This window comes from Gavia stellata, chromosome 17 (genome assembly GCF_030936135.1).
Source record: "Gavia stellata isolate bGavSte3 chromosome 17, bGavSte3.hap2, whole genome shotgun sequence".
Lineage (NCBI taxonomy): Eukaryota > Metazoa > Chordata > Aves > Gaviiformes > Gaviidae > Gavia > Gavia stellata.
This window is the reverse complement of record NC_082610.1, coordinates 11,546,176-11,564,598: the sequence shown is the minus strand read 5'-3', so window position 1 is coordinate 11,564,598 and position 18,423 is coordinate 11,546,176. Positions and strand designations below refer to the sequence as shown.

Genomic DNA, 18,423 nt, shown 5'->3' with positions numbered 1-18,423 from the left:
AATTGGAGAAAAAGTAAAACTCGTGGGTTGAGATAAAAACAGTTTAATGGGACAGAAAAGGAAGAAAATAATAATGATGAAAGACCGTACAGAACAAGTGACGCACAGTGCAATTGCTCACCACTTGCTAACAGATGCCCAGCCTATTCCCAAGCAGCGGCCGTGCCCCCCACTTTTGTTCAGCATGATGTCATATGGTATGGAATATCCCTTTGGCCAGTTTGGGTCAGCTGTCCTGGTCGTGTCCCCTCCCAGCTTCTTGTGCACCTGGTAGGGCAGCGTGAGAAGGTGAAAAGTCCTTGACTTAGTGTAAGCACTGCTCACCAACAACTGAAACATCAGTGTATTATCAACATTATTCTCATCCTAAATCCAAAGCATGGTACTATACCAGCTACTAGGAAGAAAATTAACTCCATCCCAGCTGAAACCAGGACAGTAGCCTCAAATCCGCGTTAGTCTTTCAGGAAGAAAAATAACCATGTCTCCATTTTTGCCAATTGCTGATATGGTTGCTTTTGGCAGGACATGACAAAACTGCATATTTCTGAGGTGCTCAGCTGGGGGTACAAAGGGTAAAATACTGAGTGGGATCAAAAGCAGAAATGGACTCGTCATGTTGCACTTCCTGCACCGGGACAGGGTTTTGTTGCTGCGGTCGGTGGCAATTAGGGGTGTGTGAGCCTCACTGTTCCCAGCTGCCTTTGAACTTCCCCAACAGTAGTTTTTATGTGGTGTTCACTCTCTAAAATGTCTGTTCAGCAAGATCCAGCTAGTCTTAATAATATTTTAAGGTAGACTTTGGAACTATCTGTAGTGCATTTAAGTAGTGTTCACATAACCCTTTGGAGAGTTAGGACCTGTCATTAAAATACATTTAACTGAATATTATTTTTGTTAAATGAAACATTTTTAACCTTACTAATTTTATAAGGAGCTCATAAAAGATAGTATAATAGAGGAAAACATGCTTTTAAAGATTACTTAATTTTTGTAGGGTGAGTTTAATTAACTCCTATACCTTTTCTTCCCTCTTCCTTTGATGGAAGAATTATTTTTTTTTTTCTTTCAGTATTTGTGTGTAGTATAGATCTGTTAACCACAGAAATTTTGCGTGTATGTTTCGGTATCTGGCCTCTTTCTAAAAATAAAGAAAAGAATTCTTGTTTTAGGTTGGCATTGTCCCTTTTCTATATATGTATGTAGTCGAATGGACACCTTCCAAATCACTGCCATATTTTAGCTACAGTTATCATCACCATTCTTGACAGGGTCATGTTCTGTTACCTTTTGGTAAAACCAGTTGTATAGGTACGGCAGCATTCAACAAGTCAGGCAACAGGCAATGACTACAAGCATCTCATTCTATGCAAGGCGTGTTACTGGCAAGAGAGCGCTATGTAGCTCTAATGTATGTGGTAACCGAGCTATTTTGTAGCAACCCATTAGGTGTTCAGGGAATGTGTGGATGTGGCATTGCGGGAAATGGTTTAGTGGGCATGGTGGTGTTGGACTTGATGATCTTACAGATCTTTTCCAACCTTAGTGATTCTGTGATTCTTCGTTGGCGCCAGTGGCTGGGCTGGTTTGTAGAAAAGGAGATGACAAGTGCTTTGTACAGGGGTCTTTGTCTAGAGAAACAGCGAGTACCTGAATAGGGTTGTTGAGTTTAGGGGAGCAACCATATATCAAAGTGCTTTGGTAGACCAGGGCTGTAGCAAGATTAGACTCCCATCTTAAATTGACAAAATGCATCATGCCTATTGGGAGCTTAACCTTTTTTTCTTTTTTGTATTTTTTTTTAATAAAGCTTTAGCTCTTGATATTTTTAATGTTGTCTGAAGTGGCATATAGAATTTTATTTTTCAGTGACTTAAATGATAATGTTTCAAACTTCAAAAACTATATTGACTATTTAGTGGATTCAGGGTACATTTGACTGCACTGTTGTATCCAGTGGCTGTCAATGAATTTATGTGATAAAATCTGAGACTACAAATGTGAGATGAACTGTAAGTCAGTAAGTCAGGAATGTCCTACTGAGCAGTCCTATTTTTGCCAGAAGCATTTTCATGTCTAGTAAAGGGGATGAAGTGAAAAGCGCTGTGGTGGAGAGAGCTTCCCGCTGCAGCTTCTGGTAGCCGTCTGCCTTAGCTGCTTATGCAGCTGTTTCTCTTTGGAGCCTTTCCAGGGAAACAGTCATTGCTGATCCAGAAAATGTGTTGTTTCATTACATTTCGTGCCTATCTCATGTTGTCTCATATTCAGCTCTATCACGAATAAACACTTGCCCAAATCCATGTAGGACGTAATCCTGTGGAGTCAGTCAAATTAATCCTTGGTGCATCCCCATTGCTTTGGACGTTGCATGAAGGCCAGGGCTGGTGTGAAATCCAGATCTGGTGACTGTGGAAATGGATGCACCTGAGGCCCAGAGCAAATGATGGAAGAGAGTTTGCCATGGAAAGGCAGAGCATTCTGTCCCTCTGTGTCCTGCAGGCTGTCTGGGCACAGGCAGAGCCTCCTATCACTGTGTGGGGAGGCCCGCAGCCGCTGGGGGCACCTGCAGCACCAGACAGCGGCTTCGAGGCGTGGGGGGAAAGCCACCCCTTGGTGCTCGTTTCTAGCAGCATGATCCATTCTTACAGGTTTTGATTTCCAGTTGGTGATTTGGGTAAATATTACGTATAAGCTAAAGGAAGTTAAATAACTTAGGCAGATGGTTTTCACTATTTTTTTTCATAAGTGTGTGGGGGGGCATTTCCACCAAAGAGTAGAAGTGGTGCTTCTGACTTAGTGTGCCTTAGGACGATGAAGGGTGTCTGTGTCTATCCATTTGCTGTTGATATAGAGTCTAAAATTAATCTCCTCTTTTTCACCTCCAAAACAACTGAAAGGCAGAAATGAGAAAATCTTGAATTCCTGGAGTGATTGTAGCTTTTGTCTTCATCCCAAGAGCATATGGAGAGTGGATCATAATTGAACACACTTTTATTTTCCAGGACTAATTTAATGGTTGGGTACCTTGGGCAGAAGAGGAGTGAAGGATTTAAAGTTGGACAATAACAGTGTAATGCATTGAGCTACAATGGGATTTGTCTATTCTTAACTGTGCAAAGAGGTGCTGTTTGGTTGCATCGCCCACCCACATGCTGCTACCAACTGGTAGATTCCTTGACTATGAGCATGTAAATGCCGAGAGCTAATTTTTTTTTTACATTTTTCCAAGTCAGTGAGTAGATTCTGCCTTTCAATTATTAAAGTGGATGAGATTTTTGTGACTAGGTCATTGTGGAGTATTACTTTGGTTTTTGTGAAACATGGTGCTAGTATTCTTGCTCTCTCCCTCCTTTCTCTCAAAACCTCAGTTGTTTCTGTAAGCTTACTTTACTGTGTGAAAACCAATGGAGGCGTTCTGCAAATTCTCAGCTGTTAAACTGCATATGGTTTTTCCAGAATGGGATATAGGTGTCTGGATTTACAGGCTGCCGATTTAATAGTGGGGGACAGGAGGGGTTGCAAGAGGCCTCTACTTCACATCCCTCTATTTGTACATTATATACAGGAGATCATATCGAAAACCTGCGCCTGGCACAAAAGTCATGCCATTTAGCTCAGCGCTAAGTGCTCTTATTAGTGTAGAAATGTTTTCTGGAGATTTTCAAGGCACTGCCATTCTTAAACATACTAATAGAGGGAAAGTAGCATCTCTTACAGTCAGATTGACCTTTGAGTAGAATTGAGCTTATGAGACTTACCAAATGCTGTGTATGTTTATATAATTACAAGTGAAACTTTCTGATATCTTTTAATTGTACCGGGAAAAAAAACCCATGAAGTTTCTGCTCTATTTCAGTCTGAAGATAAATAATGCAATGAGTGGTGTGCTTGGTTATAGTGTGGGACAAGATTTTTACAGAAACAAATAATTATCTTTTAGGGAAAAGTACAGTACTTTTTAACACTACTGTAGAAACATAGCATTTACACAGCAGCTTAAGTAGACAACTTTTGTAAAGTGTTCATGGGATTATTAGTGTTTTATTTTGAAGTACAAAAATTTCCATGCTTTACTTCATATTTATAATTTTAAACTGAAATAGTCCTAAGTTTGTCACTAGGCAAGTATTACTGGCCTGTAAACTTGCATTAGTCCTCTTCAATGGGAATTTTGTAACTGGTATTCTAAAAATGCTCTTGCAGAAGTTTAACTCAAACCAGCATGTCCATTTACTTATGATAATTTATATCGTAAGTGTAAAATTTTCATTGTTGCATTTATCGTAATTAGTATCATTCATATCCAGGAATGATTGCAAGAAGAGTAGATTAATTTAGCTCACATAAAGTTCTCATGAAAAATACTTATAGTGACTGCTGCTTGTAGGAGTTAGTGTTTATGGGCAGCCGCCTCAGTACTACTGTGTAGCTGGAGTTTGGTGCTGGAAATTTGATGTACGTAACCTTACATGGTCCTGTTGCTGATGAGGTGATGGAGTGTAGGTGTGCCCGTGTGGGGCAAGCCACTGTCTGGGTGCGTGCAGGGCGTTCGCGGCACCCGGCTTTTCTCCCCTTGGCTGGGGAACTCGTGGGTGCAGTGCTGGTCTGTCGTGAGGGTCAGGGCCAGGGAATGGCCTGGTCGGAGTCCTTGTCACGGCTCCTTTTCTCAGTGTGTGCATTTCCTCTTCTAGAGGATGTCTGCTCAATATTTTAAGCATTTATAAGATCTTTGGATGAAATATGTGCAAAGATAAATTATTTTCATAAAGGAGGAAACGTGGTGTTTTAAAAATCACGTGCTTTAATCTGCCATATGAATACATAACTGTGTTGTTTTCTTCATCCTCATTTATTCTTTCTGTACTTTTGCCTGCTCCTGTCTTGTAATGTAGTTGCTGTTCTTGGGGAGTGTATTAAATTTAATGAAGCTTCTCATTTGACAGGAAGTATTTACATACATTTGCAGGCAGAAGATCAGCCCTTTATACTATGAGGATTTTACTCAGAAAAATGCCTTCTGTCAGTATTGCTGTCCTGCACTAACATGGTGTACTCTCGGTAGTAAAATAGGATGTGACATCCAATGTGATACTGATTCTTCAGGCAGGTCACAGAAGTCTAGTTGTGATCTTATTTTTGGATAGGCTGCCCTGTACTCCATATAAGTCTTTCTCCCTTCATTTCCAGCCTGAACAAGAAATACACAAAAGCTCCTTGTCAGTCCTCTTCAGCAACCGTTACTTTGAATAACTTGCGGAAGATGCTTTGAAAAGTCAAGTTACCCTTTACCTTTTTAGGACATGATCTGGCACCATTAAAAGGCAGTTGAGCCGTGAATGATGATGTGGATGTCAAGAAATGGTTGGCATTTCTCCAACCCCGTTTGTTACATTTCAGGTTTGATAGTTCGAGGTTTCCTTATGCGATGTCAGTTGTCACGATCTGAGTTAAATTGCAGGAAATTCATTTCAAAAGCAGTCCCTGATGAGCCAGGAGACTGGGGTAACAGGAGGTGAAAATAGGAAGCCATTCAAGGTTTGTTCTAGGCTGACTACAAGAAGGTTTCTCCTGTGACTTCGTTTGCAAGCAGAGAGCTAGGAAGGGAGGGCAGGGACAGGACAGTGGTACGGTCCCTTTCCATACTTAATAAAGGTAAGAACATAAACACAGTAAGCATTATCTTTGCAAGGGTTTTGTGCTGGTTTTGACCCCAGAAGTTTCAAAAAAAAAATGATAAAGTGCCAAGAGTAAGCTCTATACCAGCAGGAAGCATCCTTAATAAATCAAAGAACAAATAGTTCTGAGACATAAATAAATATGTTTATGGAAGGTAACCATGGATGATGGCAAATATACAACCATTTTTCACAGTGTCTCTAGGCAATTAGGAAGATATTTTGTCAGTCGTGATAGGAGGAGGGGAGAGAGCAGAATCCTCCTTAAAATTTTAACATACTATATTGCAGAGCACCAGGAGGAACTAACAGCGTTTTCTGTGTGGGTTTTATTACTTGGCAGGATCCACTATGACTAAATCTCAAAAGACTGCTTTTTTTAAAAAAGTTGCATTTATTTATTTATAATACAGTTTGTTAGCCAAAAATACAACCCCACCTTATAAAACCATGTGTAGTCTTTGTTTGTAAAATGTTTCTAACTGCTTGCTAAACATTACTGGAAAACTGTGTAGCTGTGAAGGCAGTCACTTGTCAGAGCTCAGAGTTCCCATGTTAATCACAAGAAGCATGTGCAGAAAAGAGCTGACCCAGACTCCGTCAGTGATCCTCTTCTGTCAGGATAACATCTGCACTCTATTTTCTTCCTTTATACAATTACATCTGTTGAAGTTTTCTTAATATTTAGCATGCAGTGAGGAGTGTTCTTCTGAAATTATGAATTAAATATGTTCTTTTAAGAGGAAAAAAACCAAGTGGCTAATGCAACAACCTAACTGTAACTTATTTAATATCTCTAGTTAAGAAAACACGTGGCTAAAGCAAAGCAAAAGCACCTCACAGGAGCTCTTCTTTCAGTGGGAATTTATTCAAATTATTTATTCAATTTAAAAAAATTTTTTGCACTTTTACGATTGGGTTGGGCAAAAGTCATGGACAAAAGTCAGCACCAGATAATTTTTGCTTAAGTTGTTAAATCTGAAAACAAATTATGAACAAACCAAAATAAATAAATGACTCTATTTTATGAAACTGAAATGTAATGGGAACCAGACTGGTATCCAATAAGCCTCCAGATACAGTCCGTGCTTCCTTTGAAACCGTAATCACTGTCTGGCTATGTGTGCGGGACGCACAGGAGCATGTCTGGTGTGTGAGATAATGGTTTTGGATTTGCAACACAGCACAGCTTGGCCTCGCAGCCAGAGCTCTCCCCTCTGCTCAGTCCCACCTCCTCTCTCCCTGCCCGAGCCTGGTGCTTGAACTGATGGCATAGGTTTTGTGAAGTCTGTGTGTGTTTTGGGGGAGTTGGGGGGGGCGGTGGTTTGGGGGGAGGTGTGGAACAGCAATGTTGTCCAGCTATAAGACTGTTTCTAATCAGTTTTTAGTAATCATTCAGGAAAATGTAAGTATTAGATATGCTTGGGTTTTAATTAGTTTGCTTTCTGGAAATCCTTTGCTTGTTAGTCTGTGAAAACTTGCAGCTGTCAACTAAAATTTGGGCGAGAATTCTCTGTAATCATTTCTGAAGCAGTTCTTCTGAGGATGCCGAAACTTAGCTTTAAGCTCCTAAAATGTGATTGTCCTGAAGGTAAGGATGGTGACCGCTGGGTGAAATGGCGTAGGACAGGCTGAGTTCCCCGGCTCTGGTGAAGCAGGACAAGTTGTGTGACTTCTCTCGACATGCCCTGCTTTACAGCAGTAGGTGAACTAGGCTGTTATATTCAGGATATGCCCTCGCTTGAAAGAGAGAGTAAGTAATACTGTAAAACTACTGGCTTATCATAGATTTGTCTAACAAGTCTAGCAAATGTACACCAATTTCCTCTTTAAAACAAAAAAAGCCTACACCAAGACCACTTATTTGCTTTCCCCTTCCTTTTATGTAGCTGTAATCCTGTTTACTGCAAGCACTTTTGAAACACTAAATGTGAGTTAGAAATGTACAAGCAGATGCTCAAAAGTATTTGGCTTTTTGCTGTTTCTTCTGTTACATCTTTTTATCAGATGTTTTTATGTCTGCATGAAGCACAATTTATCCTCTTGTATAAATTGACTGAACACTACATGCGAACAAAATTTGAATGTTTTTTTATTTAAATAGATGACTTGAATACACTCTCAGTAGCATAAGTCTGGTTGAATATCAAGTTGTACCAATAGAATAACTTAGAAACTGTGTGGAAGTCAATGCAAAACCCTGTGTAAGACTCCTTCTTTTCTCTGCTAGTGTTTAATTATTGGAGGTGGCCCCTGTGGCTTGCGGACTGCCATAGAACTTGCTTTCCTGGGAGCCAAAGTTGTTATTGTGGAGAAGCGGGACACTTTTTCAAGAAACAATGTGTTGCATCTCTGGCCATTTACAATCCACGATCTCCGGGGACTGGGAGCAAAAAAATTTTATGGAAAATTCTGTGCAGGATCTATTGATCACATCAGTAAGTATCTGAGGGCATGGACACTATTCAGATAAGAGGTGTATACCAAGGTCAAAAGATTAATGGAGACTTTCTTGATTTGACAGAAAGCTCATCTGCCTTAAACATGTGCGAGTGTGTGCGCACACACACACAGAGAAAAAAAAAGGTCTCAGTTAAGCAAAATGGCAGTTGAACAAATGACAGTCTTATGGAGCAGCTTTTTTGTTAGTCTGGATTTGTTAAACAATAGGTTTTTATTATGAAGTATGAAGAATATTGATATTCATTCTAATATGACGAAGGTAGACACAACCCTTACTCTAATGAGAAAATATGCAAAAGTGGGATATTTTACAGGGAAATATGCTGTAAAATTTTCTACCCTAAAATGGGCAACATATTGGTTAGCAGATCCTTTAAATATCGTTAAGAAGGAAAGCTCTAAAAAAGTATTCTAAGAAACTCACTGAAATGAGTTTTATTACTTATGAGATTGTGCTGCAGGAGGAAAATGAGACGGAAGAGAACAACATCCTGTGGTGGTTGCTACATTTGCATTCGTCACAGTATGGGAAATAATGCTGCGTGCTTGTGTTAACAATGAATATCAGTTGGGTGGCATGCTGATAGCAGCTGTGATTACTTACGTATTTAATATATGTTTGTTACTTGCTGTCTACAGGTATTCGACAACTTCAACTTATCCTCTTCAAAGTTGCGCTTATACTAGGAGTTGAAATCCATGTGAATATAGAATTCGTGAAAGTCCTGGAACCTCCTGAAGATCAAGAAAACCAAAGTATTGTTTATCATAATGTAGTTCTGTTCACAGTAACTTCTTTTTATGTCAGGCATTATGTGAAATCATTCAAGATAGTTGAACTCTGTTTAAAAAAAATGGGAGTGTTTTGCCCTTCTTATTCATCTAGGTTTGGTATACGCAGTCATAGGCATGATAAGTATCATTGTGACAGAGCACTGATAATTCTTAAAATACGACCTGGTCTGAGAAGTTGAGGTTCTGCACTATGCCTTCTGGCATGCGTTTGAGGCTTTGTAGGGACTTTGGTGTGGCTTTTTGGTATCTTCTTGCAAAAACAATTTTTGATTGATAATATAAATATTGAGGATGGATTAAGCTCCCTGGGCCTCATTTTGCTTTCACATTTGATACAACGCCCACTGGCATGCAGAGTCTTATCAGCCATCTTATGCAAGATTTTTAAACAAAATAGAAAAAGATTTCTCCATTCTTTTTTTTCTATTTTTTTAAGATTAGTATTTAGGGTGTAGTAGCAATGGGATATTTTAAAATTTTACTTAAAATACTATGCTATCTCTCTTTAAATGGTTGTATAGTGACAGAATAAATATATTGTTTTAAGTAGTTAAAGCATATATAAATTTTAAATATGAATAATACAAACATTTTCACATAATCAGCTTTGTGTTAATGCAAAGATTAAATTTAGCTTTGTGAGTATGCTTCCATTTAATTTCTATTTAGAAGACTTGACAGTGGAATGCTATGATTCTTCTTTTTATACCCAGCCCTTCCTTGCTGTAACTGTGCATGTGTACTGTTCTGATAAGGTCACTGTGGGGCTGTTTCTGTGACAATGAAGTGCATAAGCGTATTCTTGTGATATGGGTCTGAGAGCAAGTGTAGTGTATTAGGTGATCCAGATGAAGGCTTCCATTTTTTTTTATTGTCAGTTTACGAGCTTGACACCTTGCTAATACAGCCTGAACGTAGCTTTTCCTGCAGCAGAACTTCCCTCCATCAGACTACGGCAGAGTTCAGCTCCGTTTGAATGAGTAATGGACGATTTGTCTTAGTGACCTTTCTTCAGACTCTGAAATCACTTCTCCATTCTATTACTGAAGAATGACTAAATTTTATTCTTTGTGGTTTTAGAGATAGGGTGGAGGGCTGAATTTCTCCCCGTGGATCACCCTTTGTCAGAGTATGAATTTGATGTTATTATTGGTGCAGATGGCCGCAGGAACACATTACAAGGTGGGTAAATGTGTGCTTTTAGCCTTGTTAATGGCCTTTTAGGGTATTTTGGAAGGACTGAAAGTCAGAAGAGAACACAAAGCAACAGGCTACCTTTCAATCCACTGAAGTCTGTGTGGAAACTATTTTTATGTGATATCTTCTGCTTTTGTTGTTAAGTTGTAGATCAAAACAAAGACATTTAATGTCATTACTGAATCTCAGCACTTTATCTGCATTGCCTACAAACTGCATCATGACGCCATTGGGCTTGCTTCAAGGTTAAGTAATTGTATTGTGATTTAAGTTTAAGGAGGCTGACAATTGCATAGTCTTTGCTGTTGTGCTGTGAATTTGCACTATATGTTTGAACTAATGACTAAATTGTGACTGCCAGGTATTTAATGAAGGCATCAGAGGTGTTGCTCTTTTATAGAGGTGATTTAACTTCAGAAGCATACAAGACTGTTTAAATAGTCAGGTATCAGCAAAATGAAATTATTCTTACCTCAGCTGCAGACTCTGTTGAGAAGTTAATGGTTATTGTGGTATCAGGATCTAAGGGAATATTTGGTGCACTGAAGATTGTTTACATACAGAAGCTGGTATTGTCATATTACATCTATTCTGATGAAATAATGAGAGCATATCAAGAAGCACAGAGACACAAATTCATAGCTGATTTATTTATTCTTAGAAAATACATGTATTCACTGAAAAGTCATCTGCAGTTGGCTAAAAATACTAAGGACCCTCTGTCCTACTTCAGAATTTACTTATGCATAAGGGGAATACATGGACGGAAAAATTTGAATGTGTGATTGCAAGATTGTGGCTTAGTGGGCTTTTTTCGTGAAAAGAGGAAGCTAGGATGAAGTGAGAGAGCAAATAACTTCGCAGTCAGTCTCACTGTGGAAATATAACAGTTAAGCCACTGAATATTTTCCAACTCCTGTATCTTTGAAAAACCTCATAGCTGGTAGTGTGTGCACCTAAGCACGGTTATAGAGGTTTCTGTTTTTCAGATCTTTCTCTGCTGCTTTTGACTGCTGATCTCTTTCATGTTTTTTTTTATAAGCTGTTTACCACCTATATAATGAAAATCTTACTTGCTATTTAGCGTGTTAAAAATGTTTCCCTGTGTTAAATTTGATCTGCTTTATTTCCAATCTGTTCTTCTTTAGTCATTGTTTGTCCCTAACTTCTTCACATGTTCAACTTCTTCCCATAGTTCCTCTCCAGAGTTATTTTTTTTTTTTCTTTTAATGAGACTTTATCTTGAATGTAGTACAGCTCCAGTTTTGCAGCTGGAAGCGGGGAGAAAAGACTCTTTGCATTCAAGGGAATTTTTGGGAATGATGGAATCTGCTGATGGTGTGTTGTTTGATGATGTGTAGGACTAGACATAGGAAAGAGACTGAGCTGCCTTGAGCTGACCCTCCCTGAAAGTCCAATGTGAAGTTTCCAGTGTTTTTTAATTCTTTTCTCTGCTTACCAGGTTTCAGGAGGAAGGAGTTTCGTGGAAAGCTGGCTATAGCTATCACTGCCAATTTTATAAACAGAAATACAACTGCAGAAGCCAAGGTAGAAGAAATTAGTGGTGTTGCTTTCATCTTCAATCAGAAGTTCTTCCAGGACCTTAAAGAGGAAACGGGTGGGTGCATCCTCATTTTTTCCACAACCAAATACAAGAAGCAGTAGAGGAACTATATGTGCCAAGCCACCCTCCTATTCCGATTAACATCCATTTAAATGTGTTATATATAAAAAAAAAACACACTAGTGATAAAATGCTGTTGATGTCAGAATCTTGCAGATGGAGGTGTCCATTTATGGTACACTGGGATATTTTTTTTAGCTTGGGCGTTGCCACATCATAGCTTGTTTTAATGTTTAAATTTTTCTCAGCTGTAAAAATGTCTGCTATGTTGAACAAATTTAGAAGAGCATTTTCTGTGCCCAGAGATTTCCCTTAAGACATGGTTTGTTTTGTTTGTATCTGTTCACATACTGAACAGCTTAAACCCTGTGAAAAAGGCTCTGCCCTTCTGGGAGGAGTTTATTCTTGCTTTTTGATTTGTAGATATGATAAACTGAAAAGAACTAGACAGGAATCTGCCATAAATACTTAAACTATAAACTGTGAAATACATCTTTATGAAAAGGGGTTTTAGAATAGTTGCATCCACTGTCAGTACAAGCAATTCCATTCTTGATTTACAGCTGATTTTTTTTTTTTAATTATTATAATAGAAACCAAAACTCCTGGTTAGACGCAATGCTAGAGCCCTAGCAACCTAAAAAGCACTTTGTTCCCTTGGCTCCCCTTTTCTACCTCAGAACATTGCTAAGGCTGTAGTTAACTGGCTGTTCCGTAAAAGGATGCTAAATAACTTCAAATTATGCTGAGACAAACTCTTGTGGGGTAAGACTGATCTCCTCTCGTTTTGTTTTATAGCATCTCATCCACTAATGCTTCATCCCAGCTGGGAAAGTGAATGTATCCCAAGAAGGATACGCACCTTTGGGGATCAATCACATGTTAGTAAATGACGCAGACAACGCACTGTACTCGATAACAACTGTATTATCTCTTTTCAGGAATTGACCTGGAGAATATTGTTTACTATAAAGATAGCACTCATTATTTTGTGATGACAGCAAAAAAGCAGAGTCTTCTGGACAAAGGAGTGATTATTAATGTATGTAAATATGCTGGCTAAAACCCTATTTTATGGCACAGAATAAGTGTGAACATCTGCATAAACGTTGTTGCATGCTATAGAGCGTGTTTATAGACATACTAGATCACTTCATTACAGCTCAGATCACTTAGAGCTTACTCTGACTTTTTTGGTTTTCCCTCCAGTCAGCACAAAGTTTCTATAGAGAACTGAAAACAATACTTCCTAAATTTGTCATTTCTGAAACTGGCTGAAATGGGATCTTGACTCACCTTGGAAATATGTGGTGTGGTCATCACACCAGAAAATAAAAACCTTATTTATTTAAAGGTGAATTTAGCACAGCTATGCCCAGTTTTATCAGGCAAATAAGGAAGCTTTAAAACCCACCCCAGGCTAAACTGCAAATTCTCTAAAGTGGGTGAAACATGATAGAAGGAGCTATAAACACGATGGCCTGAACTTTCAAAGGTACTGGGGACTTTGAGGCCTTTTTTTTTCCTTTTCTTTTTCCTCCTTCTGTAAGATGTAGAGGTTTTATTTTCTTTTGTTTCTAGAAAGCGTTTTGGCACCATTTAGATTTCTCTTCCTGGAAACCCAAGAGAGGTCAATTTTTCTTGCAAAGTAAGACAGTGCCAAAACAGTCAAGTATAATTTCCCAAAGGAAGTACTTGTGGGGAGCTATCAGAAGGCTTCTTCACTTTCTGGTGGGACCACTTAGCTCAGTGGCACGATTCCCTGCCCTTTTGGAGGACAGGGGCTCCCAGGGCAGAGCAGCTGGCCTTGCCTAGGAGGGGCAGGAGAGGGGAAGGGGGGCAGCCCCCAGCAGTATGTGGGGGGAACAGGAGGTGGGCCCTGGAGTTGAGGGGCTGGTGTTTGTAGGTAGGGGCAGTCCCAGGAGATCTGTGGGGAGTTTGGAGAAGAGGAGCAGCAGCTGTGGCCTGTCAGGACCACAAGAGCTGTGGACCTACTCAGGTCTGAGTGGAAAAAAAAACCAAAACAGTCTGTCTAAAACAACTGGGCTAATAGTGGTTCTGTGGTATCATCCCTGCGATTAGGGGTCTCATCCATGATTAAGCTCTAAATAGAAACTGCCTTATTAATAATCACTGGCTTTAAGTAGGATGACCTGTAAAGGCAGGGTCCTTCACCACACTGGCCAAAAAAAAAAAAACCCCAGCCCAAACCAGAACAACAGAAAAGCTTCTACAATCCAAGTTTGAATGTGTTGTTACTGAGATGTTAAGTCAAACCTTCAGGCTGAGACCCGTGTGTTACTGCTATTTGGTATTTCTGCTCTAGTGTGTTTTCAGATACGGGGTGGGTGCACACATGCAAACAAGCATTGTAGTGATGAAGATAACATCTTTTAATGGGAGGGAAGTCATGTTATGAAAATAACACATAATCGAGGAACTGGGAGGTACTATCATATTCTATTGCAAATAAAGCTGCTTATTCAGTGTTGGCATACAGAGTTCCTGTTCGGGGTAGTACAGTAACCTATGTTTGTGTATTAACTTTTTGGAGGAGATAACAAATAGATGTGTGGTTGCCACTCTTGCTATGAGACTGCAACATTCCAATCCAGAGAGGATAGTTGGAGTATTTAATCCTACATGCTTGTCTCCTTGCAGGACTATATTGATACTGAGTTGCTCCTCTGCGGGGAAAATGTGAACCAGAGCAATTTGCTGTCCTACGCCAGAGAAGCTGCTGACTTTGCAACCAGTTACCAGCTGCCTTCCTTGGATTTTGCAATTAATCACTATGGGCAACCAGATGTAGCTATGTTTGATTTTACTTCCATGTATGCATCTGAAAATGCTGCACTAGTGAGAGAGAGGCACAGACATCAGCTCCTGGTGGCACTTGTTGGAGATAGTTTGCTTGAGGTATGTCTTAGACTGTCTTCCAGGTAGTCTTTTTTTTTCCTTAATCCAGCCATTCAATCTATCCTCCAAAACAAACCATCCTCTCTTACATGTCCTGAAACAATGGTACCTTCTTTGGAATAGGGTTTGGTTTGGTTTTTTTCCTTTTTCTTTTTTCATGCCATAGTTTGTCGTAACTAATGCTTGGCTGGCAGTCTCTAGCTGAGATCCTGTTTTGCTTTATGAAGTTATATTTCTGTCTGAAAACTGTGAGCTGTGTGTCCTCAGCTTGGATGCATGGTATAATTTTCCTGACTTCCATCACAGAGGAAAACTTGGTCCAAATTTTTATTGCAGTCTCTCTGCCTTAGTATGTTCTCTTTTTCTGAAGTGAAAAGTGTATGTTGCAACTAATATTTTTTTAAACTCATGCTGACAGCCTGAAGTGTTTGAAAAGATCAGTTCAAAGCCAAATTAGGAGAAGAGAAGGCATCTTTTTTTCCTTGACTGATTCTTGAGTATTCAGTGTTACTTTTTTTCTCAGCCTTTACCTTTTGAAGTTAAGAAATCTGTTTTTAAATATAGAAGTTAAGAAAAGAAAAAGTGAAAGCAGTCTTTTTCATTACTTAAGACTTGGAGGAGAGAAACATCTAAAAACTGCAGGACTTGGCTATGTTGTATTTTAACTCTTTCTGGGCTACTTTTCTACGTATGAAACCCTAGACTCCAAATTCACATTGCAAGTTACTTTTGTAATAAGACCTTAGGAAATACAAGGATCTAAAATTAAATGTTTCTTACAGCCCTTCTGGCCAATGGGTACTGGCTGTGCAAGAGGCTTCTTAGCTGCTTTTGATACTGCATGGATGGTGCGGAGCTGGGCTCAAGGAAAACCCCCGTTAGAAATCCTTGCTGAACGGTGAGTTGCTTTTGTCTTCTCCATTGTTTCCAGTGTTTAAAAGTATTGGTACAAGGCAGTGGAATTCAGAATGCCAACAGGAGAAATATTCTTCGCTGCAGTGGCATTGGGTTGAAATTATCCATTCCTGCAGGTTACTAAACAATTTACAATAACAGTAGGCTGTTGCTCTGTAAGCTTCTGCACACTAATACAGAGATCCAGCAATGTGCATGACATGGGTTTAAATCGATAATTTAAGTCACTAATAACTAGAATTAAGTGTGATCCTGAAGGAAATAAACCAAAGATACCTTGTGTCAAAAGACTAACCCTCCAACCTTGTCAGCACCTGGGGTTTTTAAATGAAAAAAAAAAAAAAAAACCTGAAACAAGTCTAAATAAATACTTTAATACTAACAGCTTTCATAGTTGGTACCTGTGATTATAACTCTGCATTTTAGCTTAGTAGCCCTGATGCCCCCTTTATTTAGACTGATAAATGTGCTGCAAAGGAGGATTGCTATGATGCTGCATCGTAAGCTGCTTTATGTAATGTCTTTTTGACCAGAGCAAAAAAATCTGTTGTTAAGTACACCAGCAATCCTGTTGTCACAGTGGTCTGATTGTTGAAGTTGCTGACTTTGGTCCTGAAGGCAACTGCCCTGGTCCACTATAGCTGCCCAGGCTGTTTCGGGGCAGATACATAATAGAAATAGTCATGGTTGTGGTAATACAAGTAGAAGCATTACTAAGTACAGTGCTTTGAGAAGTTTTAGATAGAAGCTTGTGGGATGACTCAAACACGGCATAGTCCCAAATGGAAAATTGAACAGCATAATAAAAAAGGCTGTGGTGGTTACAGGAATTGCAGAATGACGGGTTTTAGTGCTGTTATGTGGTAAAGAAGTTACTCCTTGGGTGGACGTTAAAGCAAAACCAGATGACTGAATGATGTAACCTCCTTTTTTTTTTTTTTTTTTCTTCTTGCTCGCTTCCTGCCTCAGGAAAATATGGGCATAAGTTCTAAGAGTCTGTCTTTTTATTGTCCTTTTTCTGTCTGGCATCCTTCTGCTGAGCAGGGATAAGAAATGGGATGGATGCATTATGCATTTAGTGCATAACACTTGTCCTGGCAGAATCAAAATAAGGTGCAGGTAGCTGCAAAAAATAAAATACACTTTATATAACAAGTATTTATTTTAATCAATATCTCTTGCATCTTTTTTCTCTATAAGAGAGAGCATTTATCGACTCTTGCCTCAGACTACCCCTGAAAATATTAACAAGAACTTTGACCAGTATACCATTGACCCAGGAACAAGATACCCGAACTTGAACTCAAGCTGTGTTCGACCTCACCAGGTCAGTACTTAAAAGGCTTGCTTGTGAAATTGCAGTTCATTTTTTGTCCAGGAGAAATAGGGCCGCAAGCAGTGCGTAAACAAAGTCTTCAGGAAACTCCTTAACTTAGAACCAGCTGTTGATAAAGTTAACCTAGAAAGAAAACTCTTGTTTTTCTCTCCAAGCAATTCTAACATTATGCTGCTAATTGCTTTTACTTGTAGGTGAGACAGTTATACACTACCAGTGAGTTACAACAATGTCCTCTTGAAAGAGTAAGCTCCATTAGAAGATCAGTGAATCTCTCAAGACATGGTATGTGACATCTCATGTTTGCTGTGGCTTAATATTTGGAGCCCTCTGAGCATACAAAAACCGATCGAAATGTTTGCTCTCCACTGTAACTGCAGAGTCAGATATTCGACCTAACAAGCTTTTGACGTGGTGTCAGAAACAGACAGAAGGGTACCGTAACGTTAACGTCGTAGACCTGACTACCTCCTGGAAAAGTGGCCTTGCGTTGTGTGCAATTATCCATCGCTTCAGACCTGACCTCATGTAAGTGACATTTGTAGATCTTGTTGAGTGTAGGATATATTAACCATTTACCAAATTATAGTGTAAGACCAACCAGAACAACACTGATACTCCACAGTCCCCTTCTATTGCTGGTTTTTGCAAGGAGGTGCACACCATTGCCAGGTTTGAGAGATGGAGAGGGTGGGGTTGTTTTTGCTTTGTTTTTTCTGTATGTCCTTGCATGCCATTTAAAATGAAATATATATGCTTTCAAAGAGCTAGGAAGGCTTTGAACCTTATGACTTATGATCATGTTTGTGGGAGTCACATGGCTATTTAAAACAAAAATTGCAGTGCTTGGAGAATGTTAGAGTTGTATTCTCAGGTCCCTGGAGACAGATTTTTAGTGCATGTTTAAAACCACAGCCATAACGGCAGTGTCACGAGTTACAGGAATACCTGGATGAGCCTTAAAATGAGCCACCCTCAGTGTGTTGTAGCGGTTGCTATGACAGTCATGCAGGCAAACGTTGGGCCATGGAGGTACACAGGAGATGGTGGTTTTGCACAATTCTTTGTCCAGAAGAGCGCAGTGCCCTTGCTAGGGCACTAGCAAGGGCTATGCAACAAGTGCTGGCCCTTGAAAAATAACTGCTTTAGTTATGTAAGCCAGCATTCCCCTTTTGACAGTGTTTCTGGGGTCCTAACCCTACAAGACCTGATGAATTATGTATGAATATTTTGTAAGGTTCCTTGGTTAGATACAAGAGGGTCAGTGTGTAACAGGTGTCAGGAAATGGCAACAGCTGGCACTGGGTTACCTGGCCTGCTTGATGCAGTCTGTGGTGGGGTGACTCTTCTGTCCTCTCTCTAATCTCCAAAATGCAGCGGATGCATTCTCTTGGCTTCCTACACAGACTTAGGAGTCACAAATGAATTATTGTCAGCATCCCTTTAATGCGGATAAATGAAAGAAATGATTGAGCTCTTTTATGAGGTGTGATCAGTTG

The 18,423-nt window shown here is 39.5% G+C and overlaps 1 protein-coding gene across 9 annotated transcripts in view; it reads left to right on the top strand.

The window, feature by feature from the left end:
• Positions 1 to 18,423, top strand: part of MICAL2 (microtubule associated monooxygenase, calponin and LIM domain containing 2) — an 82,604-nt gene that overhangs the window by 36,261 nt on the left and 27,920 nt on the right. For all 9 annotated transcript variants that reach the window (XM_059825841.1, XM_059825842.1, XM_059825840.1 and 6 more), the window contains exons 3-12: positions 7,906 to 8,113; positions 8,778 to 8,894; positions 10,014 to 10,115; positions 11,593 to 11,748; positions 12,696 to 12,796; positions 14,416 to 14,673; positions 15,456 to 15,571; positions 16,789 to 16,915; positions 17,119 to 17,209; positions 17,305 to 17,452. In XM_059825841.1, coding sequence (XP_059681824.1) covers positions 7,906 to 8,113; positions 8,778 to 8,894; positions 10,014 to 10,115; positions 11,593 to 11,748; positions 12,696 to 12,796; positions 14,416 to 14,673; positions 15,456 to 15,571; positions 16,789 to 16,915; positions 17,119 to 17,209; positions 17,305 to 17,452 — 1,424 coding nt within the window. The remainder of the gene's footprint in view (positions 1 to 7,905; positions 8,114 to 8,777; positions 8,895 to 10,013; positions 10,116 to 11,592; positions 11,749 to 12,695; positions 12,797 to 14,415; positions 14,674 to 15,455; positions 15,572 to 16,788; positions 16,916 to 17,118; positions 17,210 to 17,304; positions 17,453 to 18,423) is intronic.